Genomic DNA, 18,764 nt, shown 5'->3' with positions numbered 1-18,764 from the left:
AGGATCCAGTAACTGCCTCTGACGTCTGCTCTCAGGAATCATTTTGGTGGCCATGAATCCGTACAAGCAGCTGCCCATTTACGGAGACGCCATCATCCACGCCTACAGCGGGCAGAGCGCGGGCGACATGGACCCCCACGTGTTCGCCGTGGCAGAGGAGGCCTACAAGCAGATGGCCAGGTAGGTGCCCGCCCGGCCGGCCTCCTCCTCCCCCCAGGCTTCCCGCCCTGGCCTCGCCGCGGCTGGGAGACATCTGACTTGGACTCGTTGAAAGGGATCGCCAGGCCAGAGGGGCCGTTCTGTTGAGCAGACTCCCGGGAAGGAGCCAGAAACGCAGATCCGCCCTGGAGGGAAGGGCATGGGGTCCTGAGTCACTGAGGGTGTCTAGGTTAACATGTAAGGGGGTGTTTCTTTCTCCTCTGCCCCACTGGTTATTTCTGTTTCCTACAATTCCCTGCTTTATAGCCTTTTTTCTTTTTTTTTGATAATTGGCAGTCCTACCTGCCTTTATTTGCAGGCATTCTTGGCATGGTTAGCAATCCATTTAAAAGATCCTTCCACTTATATCGTCTTTTGTTAAAGTTTCCTCCACCTTATTCACCCCACAAATCCTCCTTCCTCCCCCTCCACCCCCGCCTCATCCTTTGTCATTACATGAGGACAGTGGCTTCTACTCCAGGTCACAGAGCCACACTGGATTCTGCACTGACCAGCTGGACAAGTTACTCAGAGCAGCTCCTAGCACTCTGTCATCATTCAGTCCGTGGGAATGCTGCCAAGTCCCTTGCACAGTCTTCTTGGAAAGCCAAGTGAACTCCCTGGGGACAAGTGGGTTTGTTGGTTGTGTGTCCTGGAGTACAGGAGGATCCCAGGTTCAGAAGGCCTGGCTTCAAGTCTCAGCTCCTCAGTTTACAGGCAGGGTCACAATGCCAGCCGCATAGCTGCTCTAAGCCTCGTTCTTATCACCTCTAAGTTGGGCACATTAATAATACTCTACAAAGCTTTTCATGAGGTTCCAATGACACAAAGATAACAGGTGAAAGCACTTTATATCTGCAAAAAATGATAATTATTTTTATCATTAATTTTCTGTAACTCAGTCCAGTGGAGTGCTTAAGTCAGAAGGCACAGGCCAGCTTGGTGGGTGTCCCAAGACCACCCCTGACCTCAGAGTGTCTCCTTGGCTCTCACTGCTTTTCCTGGGGTTGAGAGGACTTTGAATATGACCTTAGGGAACCTGCTGTGGGCCCTAGTCACAGGGTCCCCTTAACGCCCATGGAGGCACACTCACAAGTGCATGATGCACACAAGTGCCTGCACACACCCCATCGGCATACACATAATGGCTCACATTTAACATTTCAGGCAACTACTGTGAGGCCAGGCACTGTTTCAGATGCTTTACATGTATTACCTCACTTATTCCTCATAGCGTCTTTATGAGGTAGAAACTGCTAGCAAAATTATCTCCATTTTACAGATAAGGAAGCTGAGATTCAGAGAGGCGAGTAACCTATCTGAGGTCGCACAGCCAGTCCATTGGCAGCATAGGGATTTGAACTCTGGCATTCTGGCTCTAGGACTGACACTCTGAAGCTCTACCCTAAACTGCTCACACACACACACACACAGCTATGCACACACATTCACACACACAAGTGCTCATGCACGCATGTACTCATGACTGTATGGATGCTCATACGTTCCCTGAGTGAAACCCCTAGGAGAACCCCTGAACAAATTCTCACCAGGAATAGAAGGTTATGTAATAAATAGCAAATGACTGTTACATACATTTGCTGGTTTTCCTTCCCTCTAGGTAGTCAAAGGTCAGTCTTAGTGGCCTGGGAATAGCACGTGCTCCTTTTGCAGTGGGAGGAGTATTGATTTATTCTCTACTGTGAGATGCTTAAGCTTTTCTACCATCTAAGACAGCAGAATCTAATGACAGATGAACGTGAGCTGTAGGAAATTTTGGGTTTTATCCTAACACTACCACTTATCTTTTGGCTGTGTGGCGTTCTTGTTCTGTTAGAAACACTCATTGAAAGCCTCCTGAGAAGCAGGCACCGAGCATGCATTCACATGCATCGTCTTGGGCACCCCCTCAGGCAGTGAGCCTCAGGCAGTGAGCCACCAGAGGGTGGTCTCTCGAGGTCACAGAGCAAGTAAAGGCAGAGTGAAGCCCTGTGCTCACGTTTTCTGTCTGCACATGTAACTTCTTCTTCCTGTAACCATCCTGTATTGGCCCTGTAAAGTGTGAAGAAATACAGCCACCTCCAATCTTTGTAATTTCTTTTATTGTTTGCAAAAGATGGCTCACAGCCAGTGGTCTCCTTTGAGTCTCACCACAGCCCTGTGAAGTCAGTGGAGCCGCCATCAGTGCCCTCATTTCACAGACGGGAAACAAGCCACAGGACCCGGAATCTAAGCATTTACCACTTGACTCGGGGTGCAGCCCCAGGTCTCCCTCAGCTTTGGTTTCCTCATCCGCGCACCACACCTTCAGAGCTACACATACTTGGGTTTCTCCTTATAATCCAGAGAAATTAATGGTGGCATAAACAAGGCATGAGATTCTCTTCTGCAGAGAAGCCTGCTGGACAGTCCTGGGCTGGCACAGCAGCTCCGCAGAGCCATCAGGGACCCTGTGCCCCTAGGACAGACCCTCATCCCAAGGTCTAAGCTAGTGTTCAGCCAGTCTCCTCGATGTCCCAGGTGACAGAGCTCCTGAGAAGAAGGATGCTCACCTCCTGGCAGAGGAGGAATATACCTTCCCAAAAGCCAACCAAGCACTTTGGCTCACAGCTTATTGGCCCAGAGCTAGTCACAGGACCACCCCTCGCTGCAAGGGAGGCTGAGATACACAGTTCTTCCTATGGGTAGGAATGTGCCAACTAGCAATTGGGGATGTTCCCGAAGCAGGAAGGGGAGGATGGCTGTTGGATAAAGATTTTCTGGTCCTTTAGTTTCCTCCTGACCCTAAAGGCCCCATGGTGCTGGGATTTGCTCCCTGTGGGTATCCAGGACATTGCCGTGATGACAGCCCATGGCTCGGAGCCTGACGCGCCAGGGCTGGGTTGCTTGCTGGGGCTGTAGGGCGAGGCCAGCTCCAGGCTGGAAGAGGCAGTCCTCTCTGCAGAGGTCCATCTGTCTAACCTTAATAACTAGAACCAGACACGGGCAGGCTCATGTTGGACTTGTCTGATGCTAAGCTTTAGGAATCCTAGCCCCATTGTACCCGGCCCATTGTACCCGGCGGAGGGATGCAGGGCATGTCATTCACCTTCTCAGAGTTAGTCTGAGTTCCCCTTTTTGAAAATGAAAGGATTGCACCTGGAGCTCTCCAAGCTCCCCTCCGGCGCTCACATATGCACTGTGTACCAATCTGAGTCAGTTTTATTCATCCATAAAATGGATATATGTCATAGCATTTTTTTTTTTAAACATGGGCAGGCACCAGGAATCAAACCCCGGTCCTCGGGCATGGCAGGCAAGCACTCTTACCTGCTGAGCCACCGTGGCCCTGTCATAGCATTTTTGTAAGGATTAAATGAGAATTTGTATGAAGTAAACTTGTCTGCAAGGTTGGCCTTTGGCTGGCCTTGGGGGCCTTGGATTTTGGGAGGGTTTTCGCCATTCCCTACCTGAGAAGAGCGGCTCACTGTTCCTAGCCTGGGTGGGTAACGTGGTTTTTGCTGAGCATTTGCTCTCCTACTAGGCGTCTAGAATTTTGGTATGTGCTAGGCAGAGGGTGTTTCCTTGACCAGCCCCTCAGTAAGACCTTGGATTGTGAGTCTCTAACGAGCTTTCCTGGTAGACAATAAGTTAATACGTGTTGTCACAACTCATTGCAGGTGTGTGTGTGTGTGTGAGTGAAGTGTATCCTGTGTGACTGTACTGGGAGAGACTTTTGGAAGTTTGTGTCTGTTTTCCTCTTGACTTTGTCCCACGAGACTTTTCCTTTGCCGATTTTGCTTTCTGTCCTTTCAGTATAATAGGTCTTAGCTGTGAATAAGACTATATGCTAATTCCTGTGGGTCCTTCTGGGGAAGTCATCGAAACTGGGCTTAATCTTGGGGACCCTGACACAGGGAAAATAGCAGGAAACAAAATTGTGTGTTCAGCAATAACGCATTAAAAACACACACACACAAAGACTAGAAGGAAATTCACTGAAATGTTAAAGACTGTTACTTTGGAGTGAGGAAACAGTTTCCTCTCCCCCTGCCTGTCTGCAGTTTTCTTTATAGACATATATCGCCTCTTTCCTGGAAAGAAATGAACATTAAAAAATCCTTTCATTCATTTGCTTTAGAAACAATAAAAACCAGTCGATAATTGTAAGCGGGGAGTCAGGTGCTGGGAAGACGGTGTCAGCCCGCTACGCCATGCGCTACTTCGCCACCGTCAGCAGGTCGGGCAGCACCGCGCACGTGGAGGACAAGGTGCTGGCGGCCAATCCCATCACTGAGGTGCGTGCCCGCGGCCCGGGGCGGGGCGGCCGCACGTGGGGAAGAGACCCGGGGCTTGAGCTAGTTTAGGTCTTGTGTTGTCGTTGTTAACGCGAGTTCCCACCCTTTAAAGAACAAAAAAAGCAAGGACAGAATAGAGCCAGGCAGTCGGTTCTCCCGGTGGGATTTGCAGGAAGCTGGGGCAGAGATTGCTGCCTCCAGGACTCTCCTCTTCCACCTGCGGGTTCAGAAATTCTACCATCAGGCTCAAATAGTCCCCAGTTTATATATATATATAGTTGTTGGTAGCAGCACAACCTTCGTTCGTAGGTATACACCATCGTTCACCAATCTGCTTCAGCCACCTGCATTCATCAGGCATCATGCATAGTACCACTATGCATCCACTATCCATCAACACTCTCAATTTTAGATCATTTCATTGTTCCCAAGAGAAAGAAAACCAATAACATACCCTTGCCAAACAGGAAATCTAAACCTCCTCTTGACTCTTGTCCCTCCCTCCATTACTTACCTCTGCTGTTGCTGTGGTAGTGCTGATGGTTTCCTTTTGAACATAGCCCATAGCATGCAATAGCAGTTTCCTCTCTGTACCCTGGACTTAAACACTGTTTGTGCATGAATCATACCTTTAAAGTAATTCTGGCGAGAACTAATTTATATTTCTAGTGTTAATCAGTGGGACACGTAGATCTGTACACCCCCTTTCAATCTTGTTCACCTTCAATACGGTAATATTACTTATAGTTCCACTAGAGAACCGCCTTCACTCCTATCTATTCCCAGTTTATGTTTTTATCTCAGGGGAAACCTCCTCAGGCACAGACATCTCAGGGGCACTGAAAACAGTGGTGTTCTGAAGCCAGCAGGCTTCCATGAACTGATTTGTTAAAAATTCAGACCTCAGGCCTCCTCATTACACCTTTGGTAGTTTGAAATCAGTCACGGTGGGAATATTCGCACCATAGAAATTGGTAAACATGACAAATCAAATCGAGCAAAGGGGATTTGTCAGCAAAGATGTGAGTGAGGCCAACCAGAATGGTACCGGGGGGCAGGGGGCAGCCCCGTGGGGGAAGGACCTCCGAGAGGCACAGGCAGGGCCAAAGCCCCACTCCCGCTGCCTTACAGCATAGGCAGAGGGTGGATTCGGATCTATTTGGAGACATAGCACATAATGAGGAACATTAGACTCCTAGCCCCCTTCTCCCTATTTTCTCAAATCATGATCCCCAGTGGGTATATCAGACCTCCCACTTAAATGTTTAAGTCAATGTGCCAGATAATGTAGGAGGTGATGGAAAAGAATAACACCTTGTCCCCAAGTTTAAGACTTCACTAACCTGACATAAGCACATTGTAAAGTTAAATAGAGACATAAATCATGGGCCAAGATAGCAGTAGAAAAGTTGTCGAGGCATTGCCCAGTTAAATGCCCAATGGATGATTTTGTGTGACTGTTTGTGTGATTTTGTGTGAGTTTGCCTCCCCCACTAGACTGTATGCTCATTAAGGCAGGACCATGTCTATTTGGTTCACCTTTGCCCACCTAGAACCTGGCACGTAGTAGGTGCTCAGTAAATATATATTGATGGAAAGCCCAATAGCCTAGGCAGAAGGTACAACATGTGAGCAATCAGAAGGACCAGACTTTTAGATGGAGGATGTTTGGGCAATCGGGGGTGGCCAGTGGGGAGAGTCAAGAGAGAAACAGAGCAGGGATGGAATTCAAGAGCAGAATAGAATGGGAGAGTCATGCCAAGGGTGTGGGAGGGATGGAAAGGGGCAGTTTTTTGATTGAATGTAATGTTTGGGTTTGGGAGTTGTTTTAGTTTGTGAAAGCTAATGGAATGCAATATATCAGAAATGAAACAGCTTTTAAAAAGGGAATTTATTAAGTTGCAAGTTTACAGTTCTAAGGCTATAAAAATGTCCAAACTAAGGCATCCAGAAAAAGATACCTTGGTTCAAGAAAGGCCAATTGTTCCAGAACACCTCTGTCAGCTGGGAAGGCACACGGGGTATCTGCTAGCTTTCTCTCCCAGCTTCTTGTTTCAGGAAGCTCACCTGGAGGTATTTTCCTTCTGCATCTCCAAAGATCTCTGGCTGTGTGAGTTCTGGTGGCACTAAGCTTTTTCCAAAATGATTCCCTCTTAAAGGGCGCCAGTAAGCAACCCCATCTTGAATAGGTGGAGACACATCTCCATGGAAACCATCTAATCAAAAGTTACCACCCACAATTAGGTGAGTCACATCTCCATGGAAACAGTAAAAAAGATCCTACCCAGCAATACTGAATGAGGGTTAACGGACATGGCTTTTCTAGGGTATACAACAGTTTCAAACTGACACAGGAGTGACAAGGGGTATGAATAGAAAAAAGTTTGGAGAAAGGATATGAACTTGTGATTGAGCATCTACAATATTTAGGGCATGGATGAATTGAGACCTTCTATCATTTAATCCTCTCAACTCTAAAAGATTCGTATTATTTCCGTGTTACAGATAGAGAAATTGAGATTCAGAAAAATAAGCTAACTTGTCCAAATATGAACTGATTTGCCCAACATTAGTAACTCAGGGCCATGAAACATGAGAACCCACATTCTTTTCTGATTCTACTCAATGTGTCCCGGCAAGATGGAGAAGAACAGCAGACATCAGGCTAAGATTGTGTCGTATTCCCTATAAGCAGTGGCTGCTCATCCCCCGCCCCCATGGTTCCTAAGGCAGACTCCCTCTGCCCATCAGCCCTGACTCTGGTGTGCACTGCGGAAGTTTACTAAAATCTTCTCCAATAATTTCAAGGCAAAGGTTTTTTAATGTCATTATTTCAAGAAAGTCCTGTTTCATAGGCTGTTGGAAATGCCAAGACAACCCGCAACGACAACAGTAGTCGGTTTGGAAAATACACAGAAATCAGTTTTGATGAGAGAAATCAAATTATAGGGGCCAACATGAGAACTTACCTGCTGGAGAAATCAAGGGTTGTCTTTCAAGTAAGTATGAAAATATTAATCAAATTTCCTTTTCCTCAACTTTATAAGTATTGTTTACATTTATATACGCATTAGGTAATCTACATTCTATCACTTGAAAAATAGTTTTCTGTCTTTCATTTGCAATTTGGGTTTTTTTTTTTTTTTTTTTTGGCATGAGCAGGCTCCAGGAATCAAACCTGGGTCCCTGGTGTGGCAGGCGAGAACTCGGCCACTGAGCCACCGTTACACCACCCCCAATTTTTATATTTATTTAAAAAAAAATGATGGGTAGATGCAGTACCAATGGAGTTGTATGATTGGGGGAAATGGTTATAACTTCTTAATTTTGGACACTTAAAAACAGATAAGCTTTCCATCAGGAAGAGAATGGGATTAGAGCTAATGAGGTGGGGTTTAAGAAAAAGGCCTTTCTGTCAGTAAAATGGAAAAAATTCTCATAGTTTTGGCCCAGTAGGAGAACAGTGGTAAGGCTTCTATTGCAGGAAATTTCTTAAAACTTTCAGCTGGTATGAACCCCATTATTTCCAGTTTATACCAGGTTTTCATTTAACTATACCTTCTGTGGGCTTATTAATCGGAAGACTATCTTGAGCCGCCCAGTTCTCACTCACGGGAGGAGGGACCTGCCAGCAAGCAGAGCCCAGAAGAGAAGAATAGATTGAGTCACAGCATATGGACCACGGTGAAAAACACAGGCAAATATCAGTGTTCATGATATCAGGATTGTCCATCCAGAATAGCCGTTTAGGGTCCTCTTGAGTTGAAAGCCCAACATTTTCACTTGTAAATGGCTGATGCATTTTTCAGAACTTTTCTCTCTTTTGCAGTCAGAAAATGAACGAAATTACCACATTTTCTACCAGCTTTGTGCATCTGCACAGCAGCCAGAATTTAAACATCTGAAATTGGGTATGTGATGGACAGTGTGTGGAGGGGGCTGTCTTTACTGTGTGGGTTCAAATTCTAGGTTAATTTCTTCTTCTTGAAGTAGTAACACAACGTTTTCTGGAAGTATTTTGCCCAAGGACAGAAGACCCCTGGGTTTGAGAACGGGATTGATGCTTCTAACTAAGAACAAAGATTAGGACTCAGGGTAGGACAGGTACAGAGAAAGGAGACCCCTAGCCTCAGGGTTCCGTTACAAGCTCAGGGGGTGATTGTGCTTATCCAGCTGGAAGTGCTTGAATAAGGTCTTCTGACAACTGAAACATACTGCTGTGCAAGTCCCCAAGCTTGCTTTTTCACTTGAACTGCTTTGGATGAAAGTTCTTCTGACACTGTTCTCATTTGCTAGCTGCTGGAATGCAACACACCAGAGACGGACTGGCTTTTAATAAAAGGGGATTTATTTTGTTAGTTCTTCAGAGGAAAGGCAGCTAACTTTCCACAGAGGTTCTTTCTTACATGGGAAGGCACAGGATGGTCTGTGCTGTTCTTCTCTCCAGGCCCCTGGGTTCCAACATCTTTCCCCGGGGTGATTCCTTTCTGCATCTCCAAAGGCCTGGGCTGAGCTGTTAGTGCTGAGATGAGGAATGCTGAGCTGGTTAGCTGTGCTACATTGAGCTCTCTCATTTAAGCACCAGCCAATTAAAACAAACATCATTCACTGCAGCAGGCACACCTCCTAGCCGACTGCAGATGTAATCAGCAACAGATAAGGTTCAGGTTCACGTACCATTGGCTCATGTCCACAGCTACAGAACTAGATGCCTTCACCTGGCCAAGTTGACAACTGACTCTAACTACCACAGACACCTCTGACATATTTCTCTGCCTTCTTAAACAATATATCTCTATCATGATTTTAAGTTCCCTGATAACTCAGGGTCATAATTATTTGTAATTTTAATTCTATTTCAGGGACAGTTCAGATGTTGAGCTGTTGTCCTTACGTACAGACGGACCAGACTCCTGTGGTGTCACAGCTCTTTTGCTTTGATCATTTGTGCTGTTAGTAGATGAGAATTGTTAGAGGTAATTTCCAGTGTGACGGAGCCAAACATGTGCTCTTTATAATCTTGAGAAGTTGCCAAGAAACTTCTTCAGGTTTCCAATGCCTGGCCTGGCCAACAGGATGTGAACAATGAACACGAAAGGGTTTTCTGAAGGGCCACCTACTATTTAAATATTAGGTGCACATATTGCATTATCTTGATTTTGAGGTTGGCTTTACAAGAGTTTACAAAGGTTGAAACTCATCAGATTGTACATTTTACATGTGTGCAGTGTATTATACAGTCAATTGAACAGTAAAACTGTGAAAAACTGGACATAAAGACGAAAACCGTGAGCTTTGAGTCTGACAGGCCTGTGTTTACATTCTTACTCCACCATTAGCTGTGGGACTGAGCACGTCCCTCTATTTTTCTGAGCCTCAGCTTCTGTATCTAGAGCATAGAATTCTGAGAAATAAACAGATACGTCCTATATGTAAGGCACATAACACAGCTCAAGTGTTAACTTCCTTCCTTGCTTTTCTGATGAACACATAGGTCCAAATTCCTTCATCACAGACATCCTAAATCTTACTTTTTTTTTGCTTTCAGGGAGTGCAGAAGAATTTAATTACACGAGCATGGGGGGCAGTACGGGCATTGATGGCGTTGACGACAGAGCCGACATGGTGGAGACTCAGAAGACGTTCACGCTGCTGGGTGAGTGGAGGTGGCCTGTGGGAGGACAGGGTCTCCCAGTGTGCGTGTGCCCTGACGACTCCTAATGAGTCCCTATTATAAGATGAACAAGCCAGGACATGTTTTGAGGATATTGTCAGAGCTTCACCAAAGTAATCAAGACTGTGCTTTTTAAAAATGCATTGCCAAATAAGTTTTAAAACCTCCTGTAGAGCAGACATTTTCAGATAAAACAAATTAGCTCAGAATTCAAGAATGGGTATGCTTATTGTCAGAAGGAAGTAATAGATTGCTGCTACAAAACTCTTTTACCACTACAGCTCTGAAATGCTTTTTGCTGCCATATCATAGTTTTTTTTCATTAGTCAAATGAAAATGTTCTGTTTCTTCAATCTGTGATGAAGAGTCTCAAGAGCATGGTAGAAGGAATGGAATAAAAATACTTAAGCTTTTGGGGGGAAAAAGATTGTGCTTTTCCTTTAAAAGACCTCAAGAGCAAACCGTGTTCCCCTCAGGCTCGTTGACTCACGGGTGCCCAGGTCTTCTGGGCTGACTACAGTGAGGACTTGGGGAAGGAAAGGTCTGGTGCTGTTCAGAAATGTAGTGTCGACTGTCCCTGACCTTCATAAGTGTCTTGATGATAAGTAGATAGCAGACACTTATAGGGAGGTTACTATGTGCCAGACGCCGCTCAGCCCTTTACCTGTCTTAACTCAAACCTCACACTGAGGGCGGTGCTGGTATTTCCCCCATTTGAGACTGGGGAGTCTTCAGGCACAGAGATGGTAGGTGCCCAATCCAAGCTCATGGGTCTAGCACGGGACAGAACTGGATTTCACACTTTTGTATTAAAAACAAAACTTCCTGTTTTTAATTCGGAAGACCAAGTCTTTTACCACCTTCGTGCCAACAAAGTGTGAGGCAGGGATGGGTTCTCAGAGCAGACAGTGGTTCCCAATCTTTCTACACCTTACTTTTCCCATAAGGACTTCACGTTCTGAAAGATTGTCTACCAAGTGGCACTTACAAAAAAAATAGTCGTTCGGTGTCACATTTTTAAATTAATCTAGGCACTCACATGTAATCGCCAATCAAGAGCTTCTAATTAATGTGAGCCAATAGGCCATTTTCACATTTTACAGAAAATATTCACCTCGGACCGCTAGTCTTCATTCTGCTCTTGGTGGCAGCACCTATTTGAATGTAAAAGGCAGAGAATTTGAGTTTAAACATATCAAAGTTCTAGACAAGATGTAATAGGCAATGATCAACACAATCTGATCACTGAGAATGAGAACAGGATGGTTCCCTTTAGAAAATTACAATCAGATCCTTTTCCCTCAAAACTACTTCAAAGATAGGGCCAAATGAACATTTCTGACAATGATAGAAACACATTCGGTACCGATGACCATTTTCCTAAAGCAATCACAGTCACATTACAGCCTTTGTGTGATGGGCCTGATCGGTAGGATCACAGAGTAGGAGGAGCGGCAGGCGGCGGCGGCTCTGGCAGGCTCCACGGAGACCTTGGGCCGGTGCCCTGCCCTTTCCTCCCATCCCTTTACCCTATGGCTGCTCCCTCCCACCTCACCAGGCTCTGCACCTTGAAGCAAAAGGATAGAGGGGAAAATAGCATTGGCCTTGGGAGCAAATAAGCAGGCCCTCACATCCCAGCTGGCGTGCCTTCGGGCAGGTCCCCCTCTGGGAGAGGCAGTTCCTCATCTGTAGAAGGTGGACCCACCTCGCCTGCAGGGATCTCACGACCACTGGTAAGGAATCCCTAGGCTGAGCTTGCACATGTTACTGCCCATCTTCAGCCTCTCTGTGTTCTCTGTGGTTGACGCCCTAACGGTCCTTTGAACAAATCATCCCCTCCTCCATGAAGTCCTCCATAATTTTTGGAGCTCAGAAACTTGCAGCATTTTTCCCCACTGTATCACACACATTAGATTGTTTTCACGAATTTTCATACCAGGAGGGCTGGGACTAGAATGAGGCAAGGGAGGCATCTAGGGCACAAAATTGGAGGAAGCCTGCATGCTCACACAGGTTTGCACAAATGCAGGGGTAGCTCTAGGGACCTGGTTTGCTTTGCCCTAGTCCTGGCCCTATTTTAGAGAAAGCACCCCAGAATTTTATAGGGAGGGAGATTACAACCATCTACCACCTCCCATGGCTGTTCATGGTAAGGACTGCCCACTGTGCTGCGTGCAGTAGCCGGTGGGAGGGTGGGGGTCACTCCTGCCTCTCTCCTTCAAGGGAGCGCTTCTCAGCAAGTAACCAAGCTGGCTGGCAGAATTCCAGGAGTGCGATTGAACCTGTACCCGCTTCTTTCCACCAAGTCTGATTTAGAAGCACTAGGCCCAAATTCTGAGAGTTAGTTGAGAGCACAGGTTATCAGGAGATAGGGTATGGGTTGGGCATTTGGTGCTTAAGGAGTGCAGAATGTTTAACAAGGTTGATTATAAGGGCTCAGAAATGGATAGCACAGAACTGTGTGACGGCTGCACAATACTGTAAGTATAATGACCGAAGCTGGGTGTGAGTATGGTTGAAAGAAGGCTAGGGCCGTGTATGCCACCAGAAGGAAAGCTAGAGGATAAAAACTGGGACTGTATAACCCCAGTCAGGCCAAACCTAGAGTGGACAAGGATGGTGGTTAATTGTACAAATACAAAAAGTTTTTACATGGGTGAGAATAAATGTATGCCCTTATTTCAAGTTATTAAAAATGGGATGGCATATGGGAAAAAGTACAATTAATGCATGCTAGGGTCTTTAGTTAACAGTAACACTGTAACTTTCTTTCATTAATTGTAACAAAGGCAAATACCAAAGCTAAATGGTATGCGATTTTTTTCTGTTCTTTCTTTTTGGAAGAAATGGGAATGTTCTCACGTACATTGTGGTGGTGAATGCAAAACTATGTGATTATACCAGGAATCATTGACTGTACACCTAGGATGGATTGTATGGTGTGTGAATAAAACTGTTTATAAATATTTTTTTAAAAAAGCTAGACCTTCGACCTTTCTTCTAATTGCCTGTGTATTCTAATTGCCTCACACTTTAATTCTTAATTAAATTAAATTAAATGTCTTGTATATTCTCCAGTTATTTTGTGTGTCATAAGATTAGTCTGTGGCCTTGAATAGGTCAGTTAGTACCCTGGACCTCAGTTTTCCCATCTGTATATGGGGTAATAATGAAAATAGTTGTTTTGGGCGGGCCATGGTGGCTCAGCAGGCAAGAATGCTCGCCTGCCATGGCAGAGGACCCGGGTTCAATTCCTGATGCCTGCCCATGTTAAAAAAAAAAAAAAAGAAAATAGTTGTTCCAATTATCGATTATTGTTCCCCAAATCTTAGTGGCTTACAAGTACAATTTATTATTGTCTTTTGTGATTCTTAGTCGACTGGGCTCAGCTGGGCACTTCTTACTTAGGGACTCCCGTATAAGGGTGGCTGATAAATCCCATTTTAGGGCATTTCCATCATTGGAAATGCACTGTCCAACAGTGCATCTCCTAACAATGTGGATATCTTATTTGTACTGCTTGTCCCATTGTTCTGTGTCTTGGTGTTATCTTTCTTAGTTGAAGATTTCTAGGGCAGACTGCTCAATATAGGCTTTTTTTTTTTGCATGGGCAGGCACCAGGAATTGAACCCAGGTCTCCAGCATGGCAGGTGAGAACTCTGCCTGCTGAGCCACCGTGGCCCACCCATGTATAGGCTTTTAATACATTTGGGCAGATAGTTCCTTTTAAAATGTAATTGCTAAATGAGCAGTTGTTGGTTGATTCTTCCATTGCTGTGGTTTGTTGTGGCGACTGTGCAGAGAAAGGGGCAGTGAGGTCATCTGGTACAATGCACAAAGCCTCATCACGCCCAGTGAATGGCTCCTGCCCAACTGTCTCCTTTGCCTGGCACGGGGCAATCGGGGAACTTCATGTTTAGACCATCTTGAGTGAAGCTAAAATGTCTTCATGAACTCTAAGGGTCTTCTCACATACTATGTGGGTGCTGGCGTTAAACTGCTCATCTATGACATACCTGGTGCAACCCCAGGCAAGCTCCCTAACCTGGCTATGCCTTAGTTTCCTCCTCTGTAAAATGGGCACAATACTAGTACTTCCTTCATATGGTGGTTATAAGCATTAAACAAGATGCATGGAAAGTACTGATGCAGAGTTCCTTCCGCCTTCCTTTCTGGTTCTCCTCCTGCTATGGAAACTAGCACTGAAAGAATTCCCAAGAAAGCAGAAGGGGAAGCACTCTGGCAAAGAAACTCTTTTTCTCGGTTCTACTGCTGTCTGTCTCTTTCTCATCTAATCCATCCTTCGATCCTGACCTTTTAGCTGTTGTCATGATCTTTGATGTCTGGCAGGAAGAAACACCCTGGAAGTAGTCAGACCTTGCCTGGACCCCAGGCCATGGGGACTCAACCACTGTACTTCTTCACTGAAATCTGATTTCAGGCCAGCTTGCTTTCGTGTGACTTTCTCTCACTGAAGGTAATTACTTCACTGAGAACTTAATTCTTTCTTTGACTTTACTGTGATAGAGTTTTTTTCTCTCTCTTGTCCATGCTGGAAGGCCTGGAGTAGCTAAGTGATATAGGTACAGATCAGAGTTGGTGGGGGAGCTGAAAGGAACATTCCCAAACTGCGCATTTCCGGGTGGTTCTCCGCATCCCGCATCATCGCGTCGGCGGCCTGGAGGTGTGTTATTGACAGAGGTACCTGTTCCTCAAATGGGGGGAAGGCAGCAAATGCCTGGATTCAATTTGAGCCAAAGTCTTCTCTTTTTTTTTTTTTTGGTTTGAATCTTTTTAAGACTTTGATTTTATTTCATCTTTGAATTAGAGAAGACTCTCTAGGTTTTGGAATTGTTTAAGAACACCACACAGCTGGTATTGAAACTGTCCACGCATTGAGTGAGAAGCAGTGAGCGGTCACAGAGGCTTTTATGTGGCATTTAGGGCTGCTGTCCTCAGGCTTGGGGTGGGGAGGGGTTGCCCCGTCCTCACCTGGCGTCTCAGCAGAGTGGCGCAGACCAGAGAGCCCGGCATCCGTGTACACGAGCCTGCCCCGTCTGCCCACGGCTTCCCCAGGCTCCTAGGCTCCTGCAGCGTCACTGACTCCACACTGATGCTTACCCTACACAGAGCCGGGCATGACCGACGTCCTTCAGCTGCTGGCTTGGTTTATTCAGTTCGTTAGGAAATGTCCTAATCCCCTCATGATGACTGAATCTCATATCTATTCATACTTAATGTTCCACCCACATCAGTCTGGGCCCCACATGGCACATGGCACACCCAAGTCCAGGTAAGGGGAGGGCTTATTTGCAGAGGACCGATGACAGCTGTGGTAGGGGGATGTGCAGGGTGCCCCAACGGTGCGGCTGGACCTGGGCGTGCAGCGCGGAGCTGTTCGCTGGTCTTTTCCATCTGGGTCTGGAGGTGTTACTGCCCCCTGGAAGGAGGGAGATTTGGGCAAAGTCATCGCTGGGTCAGGAGCTTCTGTCAGTTAGGCAACGTTGCCAGGCCGAGGCAACCTCACAGGGAAAGAGACCAGGGGAAGACACACCCAGAACCTCTCTCCTCTCTTCTCTCTGACCTCCTGCCAGGGCTCCCCACTGGTCAAACCAACCAGAGGCCAGAGGACATGGGAGCCCATTGACCTGGTCTAGGGCAGAGACAGGGAGCAGATGGCCTGGAGGGGCAAATGGAAGCCATCCAGTATCCCTCTTAAAAAGAGTTCAGCAAGCTTGTAGGTGTATGTATATAAATTTAATAAGAAACCCTATAGTGTAAGTAAACGAGAGCTGATTCTCCCAAGAACCTGATGTGAAGCGGTCACCTGGAACTTCCTGGCAATCAGGGCAAAAAGGGAAACTTCCTGGGGTGTGGCGTTCCCTGGGGGAGGCTGCAGAGGTCAAAGTAGAAAGAAGAATGAACCAGGTTCTCCTGGGGGTTGCTTTACCCTCTCGATTCTAGCTCTCTGCACTGACAGTGCTAGAGTGTCTTGAAATACTTCAGATGCTTATCTTGCTGGTAATTATGTAAAAGAAGAAATGCAATATTCCTAATTTGGAAAAATATTTATTTTCAGGTTTCAAGGAGGATTTTCAGAATGATGTTTTTAAGATCCTGGCCGCCATCCTACACCTGGGCAACGTGCAGATCACAGCGGTGGGCAACGAGAGGTCCTCAGTCAGGGTAAGAAGGTTTGCCGTGCCCTCCTGGGCACGGGGGGAGCGCCAGCAGGCCTGCCCCACAGCCCTCCTCCCTTTGCAGTTTAGCGCCAGGCACAAGTGGGCCTGCTGGAAGCGGGGCTCCTGCGGCTCCTTCAGAAGAGTGGAGCTGCTTCCCCGTGCAATGCAGAGGGAAACATCCACGCTCTGTTTGCTTTTCTATCATCCAACCAATATTTATTGAGCACCTGCTGTGTGCCAAGCACTGTTCTTAGCTCCGGGGAAACAGCAGGGACAAAACAAAAGCCCATCTGGGCATTTCTAATCTGGTGTTGGGGGTAGGAGGGAGGAGGAGACGTCAAAAACAGCTGGTATATAGGGCAGGCCACGGTGGCTCAGCAGGCAGAGTTCTGACCTGCCATGCTGGAGACCCAGGTTCAGTTCCTGGTGCCTGCCCATGTGAAAAAAAAAAACGGCTGGTGTATTAGTTCGGGTTCTCTAGATAAACAGAATCAACAGGGAACACTTGCAAATATAAAATTTATAAAAATGTCTCACGTGACCACGGGAACGCAGAGTCCAAATCCACAGGGCAGGCTGTGAAGTTGACGACTCCGATGGAGGGTCTGGATGAACTCTGCAGGAGAGGCTCACCAGTCGAAGCAGGAAATGGGGCCTGTCTCCTCTGAGTCCTCCTTAAAAGGCTTCCCATGATTAGATTTAGCATCACTAATTGTAGAAGATACTCCCCTTTGACTGATTACAAATGGAATCAGCTGTGGATGCAGCTGACGTGATCATGACCTAATCCTGTGAAATGTCCTCATTGTAACAGACAGGCCAGTACTTGCCCAATCAGATAAACAGCTACCACAACTTGGCCGAGTTGACACATGTCCCTAACCATGACAGCTGGTGATGCCTGTTCAGAGAAATTGAAGTTGAGTAGAGCGTGAAGAGGGATTCTGCTTTTCATGTAGCTAGTAAGAGAAAGCCTCTCTGATGAGAGAGCAGGGGGCAGGGGGCTGGAAGAAGTGAGGAAGCAAATCCTGCTATATCTGAGGGAAAGACATTTGAAGCCGAGGGAACAGCAAGTGCAAAGGCCTGTGGCAGGAGGTGTTGTCTGAGGACCTGGGAAAGTGCATGCAGATGGGGTAATTGGTGAAGGGGGAGGGGTGAGGAGGTGAGGGTCTTGTAGGACCTAGCGGCCCTGAGCCCTTTTAAGCAGAAAGGGTCTCCCTCTGTCCCCTGACGCCCACTGAGTCAAACATCAGTGGTGCCTGCCTCCTCTGTGGAAATATATTCCCACCTAAGTTTTGTGTTAGGTTTCTATATTTAATGGACACAAAATCAGTTTATGTGTATGACTCTTCCATAGCAAGTTCCTATGTGTAGTACACAGAGGCTATATGTGTTTGGTTAATCATCAACATCCATGTAAAGAAGAAAATAAGCACGGTAAAAAATGTTTCTATGAAATATAAAAGCATGTCGGAGCTTTGTGTTAACATGTCTATTTTCATGTCTCCAAAATAACTGGTAGGGTCAGTTGATAACTTTGTACAACCAGTGATGTCTTGGCTCTGGGACCTGCAGTTCAGGGAGAGAGGGGAGCAGAGGGGAGCGCATGCACTTGGGCTTTAGCACTTCAGTTCTATTGCTCTTTTACCAGGGAGCAGTTCTCTGTCTTCTCCTTGTGTTCTAACACCGTGTCCACCCCCCCTCCCCACCAACTTCCGACTCCCTCGATGTCCTGACTTCACAGAGTTAGTTAATTCACTTAACAGTTTAGAAGTTGTGAGAGAGCTGGCATAGGCCTGGGGTAGGAAAGTGCTGTACTTGACAGCATTTCTCCCCTTCTATTTCCTTGCTGATTTACCCCAAAGAAGCTGGGTTTTTGCCCTTTTTCTTCTCTAATTCTCATAGTCTGAAAATGTGACTCCCACCCAGCAAATTCCATCGCAGTAAACTTGATCCCATGAAGTTTGTAACCAAGGTAGTATTTTAGAGGGGAATTAAAATCAACAGATTAAAAATCCTTTGGAAACTCCTATAAAAATGTATTTGTAGGAAATTACTAGGCCTATAATTATTGGTCTGAGCTTTGGAATACACATACCCTTCATTTTGAAATCTTGGGCAAATTAAGTTTGGATGAGACCATCTTATTTTTAAAAAATAAAAAGAAACTGCCTCTTTGCATTTCCCTCTATAGCAGTGCTGATAGCTGAATTGTGGAGCTCAGAAGGCTTAATTAATCTTTGAAGGAAGGAAATCAGTGGCACCACTAATCCCCTCCCAAATAAGGGGAGCAGGTGCCGGAAACAACTTGTATTATTGTGGTGTTGGTCAGAAGGGTGTGTGGAGGGTGGGGTGATGGGGACAGGACTTTTAACACAGCTTCCTAGACCAGACTCCCACACTTAAAAATGCAATCCTGGGGTGCATGGGTG

The 18,764-nt window shown here is 46.2% G+C and overlaps 1 protein-coding gene across 1 annotated transcript in view; it reads left to right on the top strand.

The window, feature by feature from the left end:
- MYO5C (myosin VC) overlaps positions 1–18,764 on the top strand; it is a 123,764-nt gene that overhangs the window by 18,323 nt on the left and 86,677 nt on the right. The window contains exons 4-9 of the mRNA XM_077127917.1: positions 36–180; positions 4,319–4,475; positions 7,331–7,474; positions 8,305–8,386; positions 10,024–10,131; positions 16,230–16,336. Coding sequence (XP_076984032.1) covers positions 36–180; positions 4,319–4,475; positions 7,331–7,474; positions 8,305–8,386; positions 10,024–10,131; positions 16,230–16,336 — 743 coding nt within the window. The remainder of the gene's footprint in view (positions 1–35; positions 181–4,318; positions 4,476–7,330; positions 7,475–8,304; positions 8,387–10,023; positions 10,132–16,229; positions 16,337–18,764) is intronic.

This window comes from Tamandua tetradactyla, chromosome 14, assembly GCF_023851605.1.
Source record: "Tamandua tetradactyla isolate mTamTet1 chromosome 14, mTamTet1.pri, whole genome shotgun sequence".
In the NCBI taxonomy this organism is placed as follows: domain Eukaryota; kingdom Metazoa; phylum Chordata; class Mammalia; order Pilosa; family Myrmecophagidae; genus Tamandua; species Tamandua tetradactyla.
The sequence above is the reverse complement of the archived record's forward strand: the minus strand, read 5'-3'. Positions and strand labels throughout refer to the sequence as shown.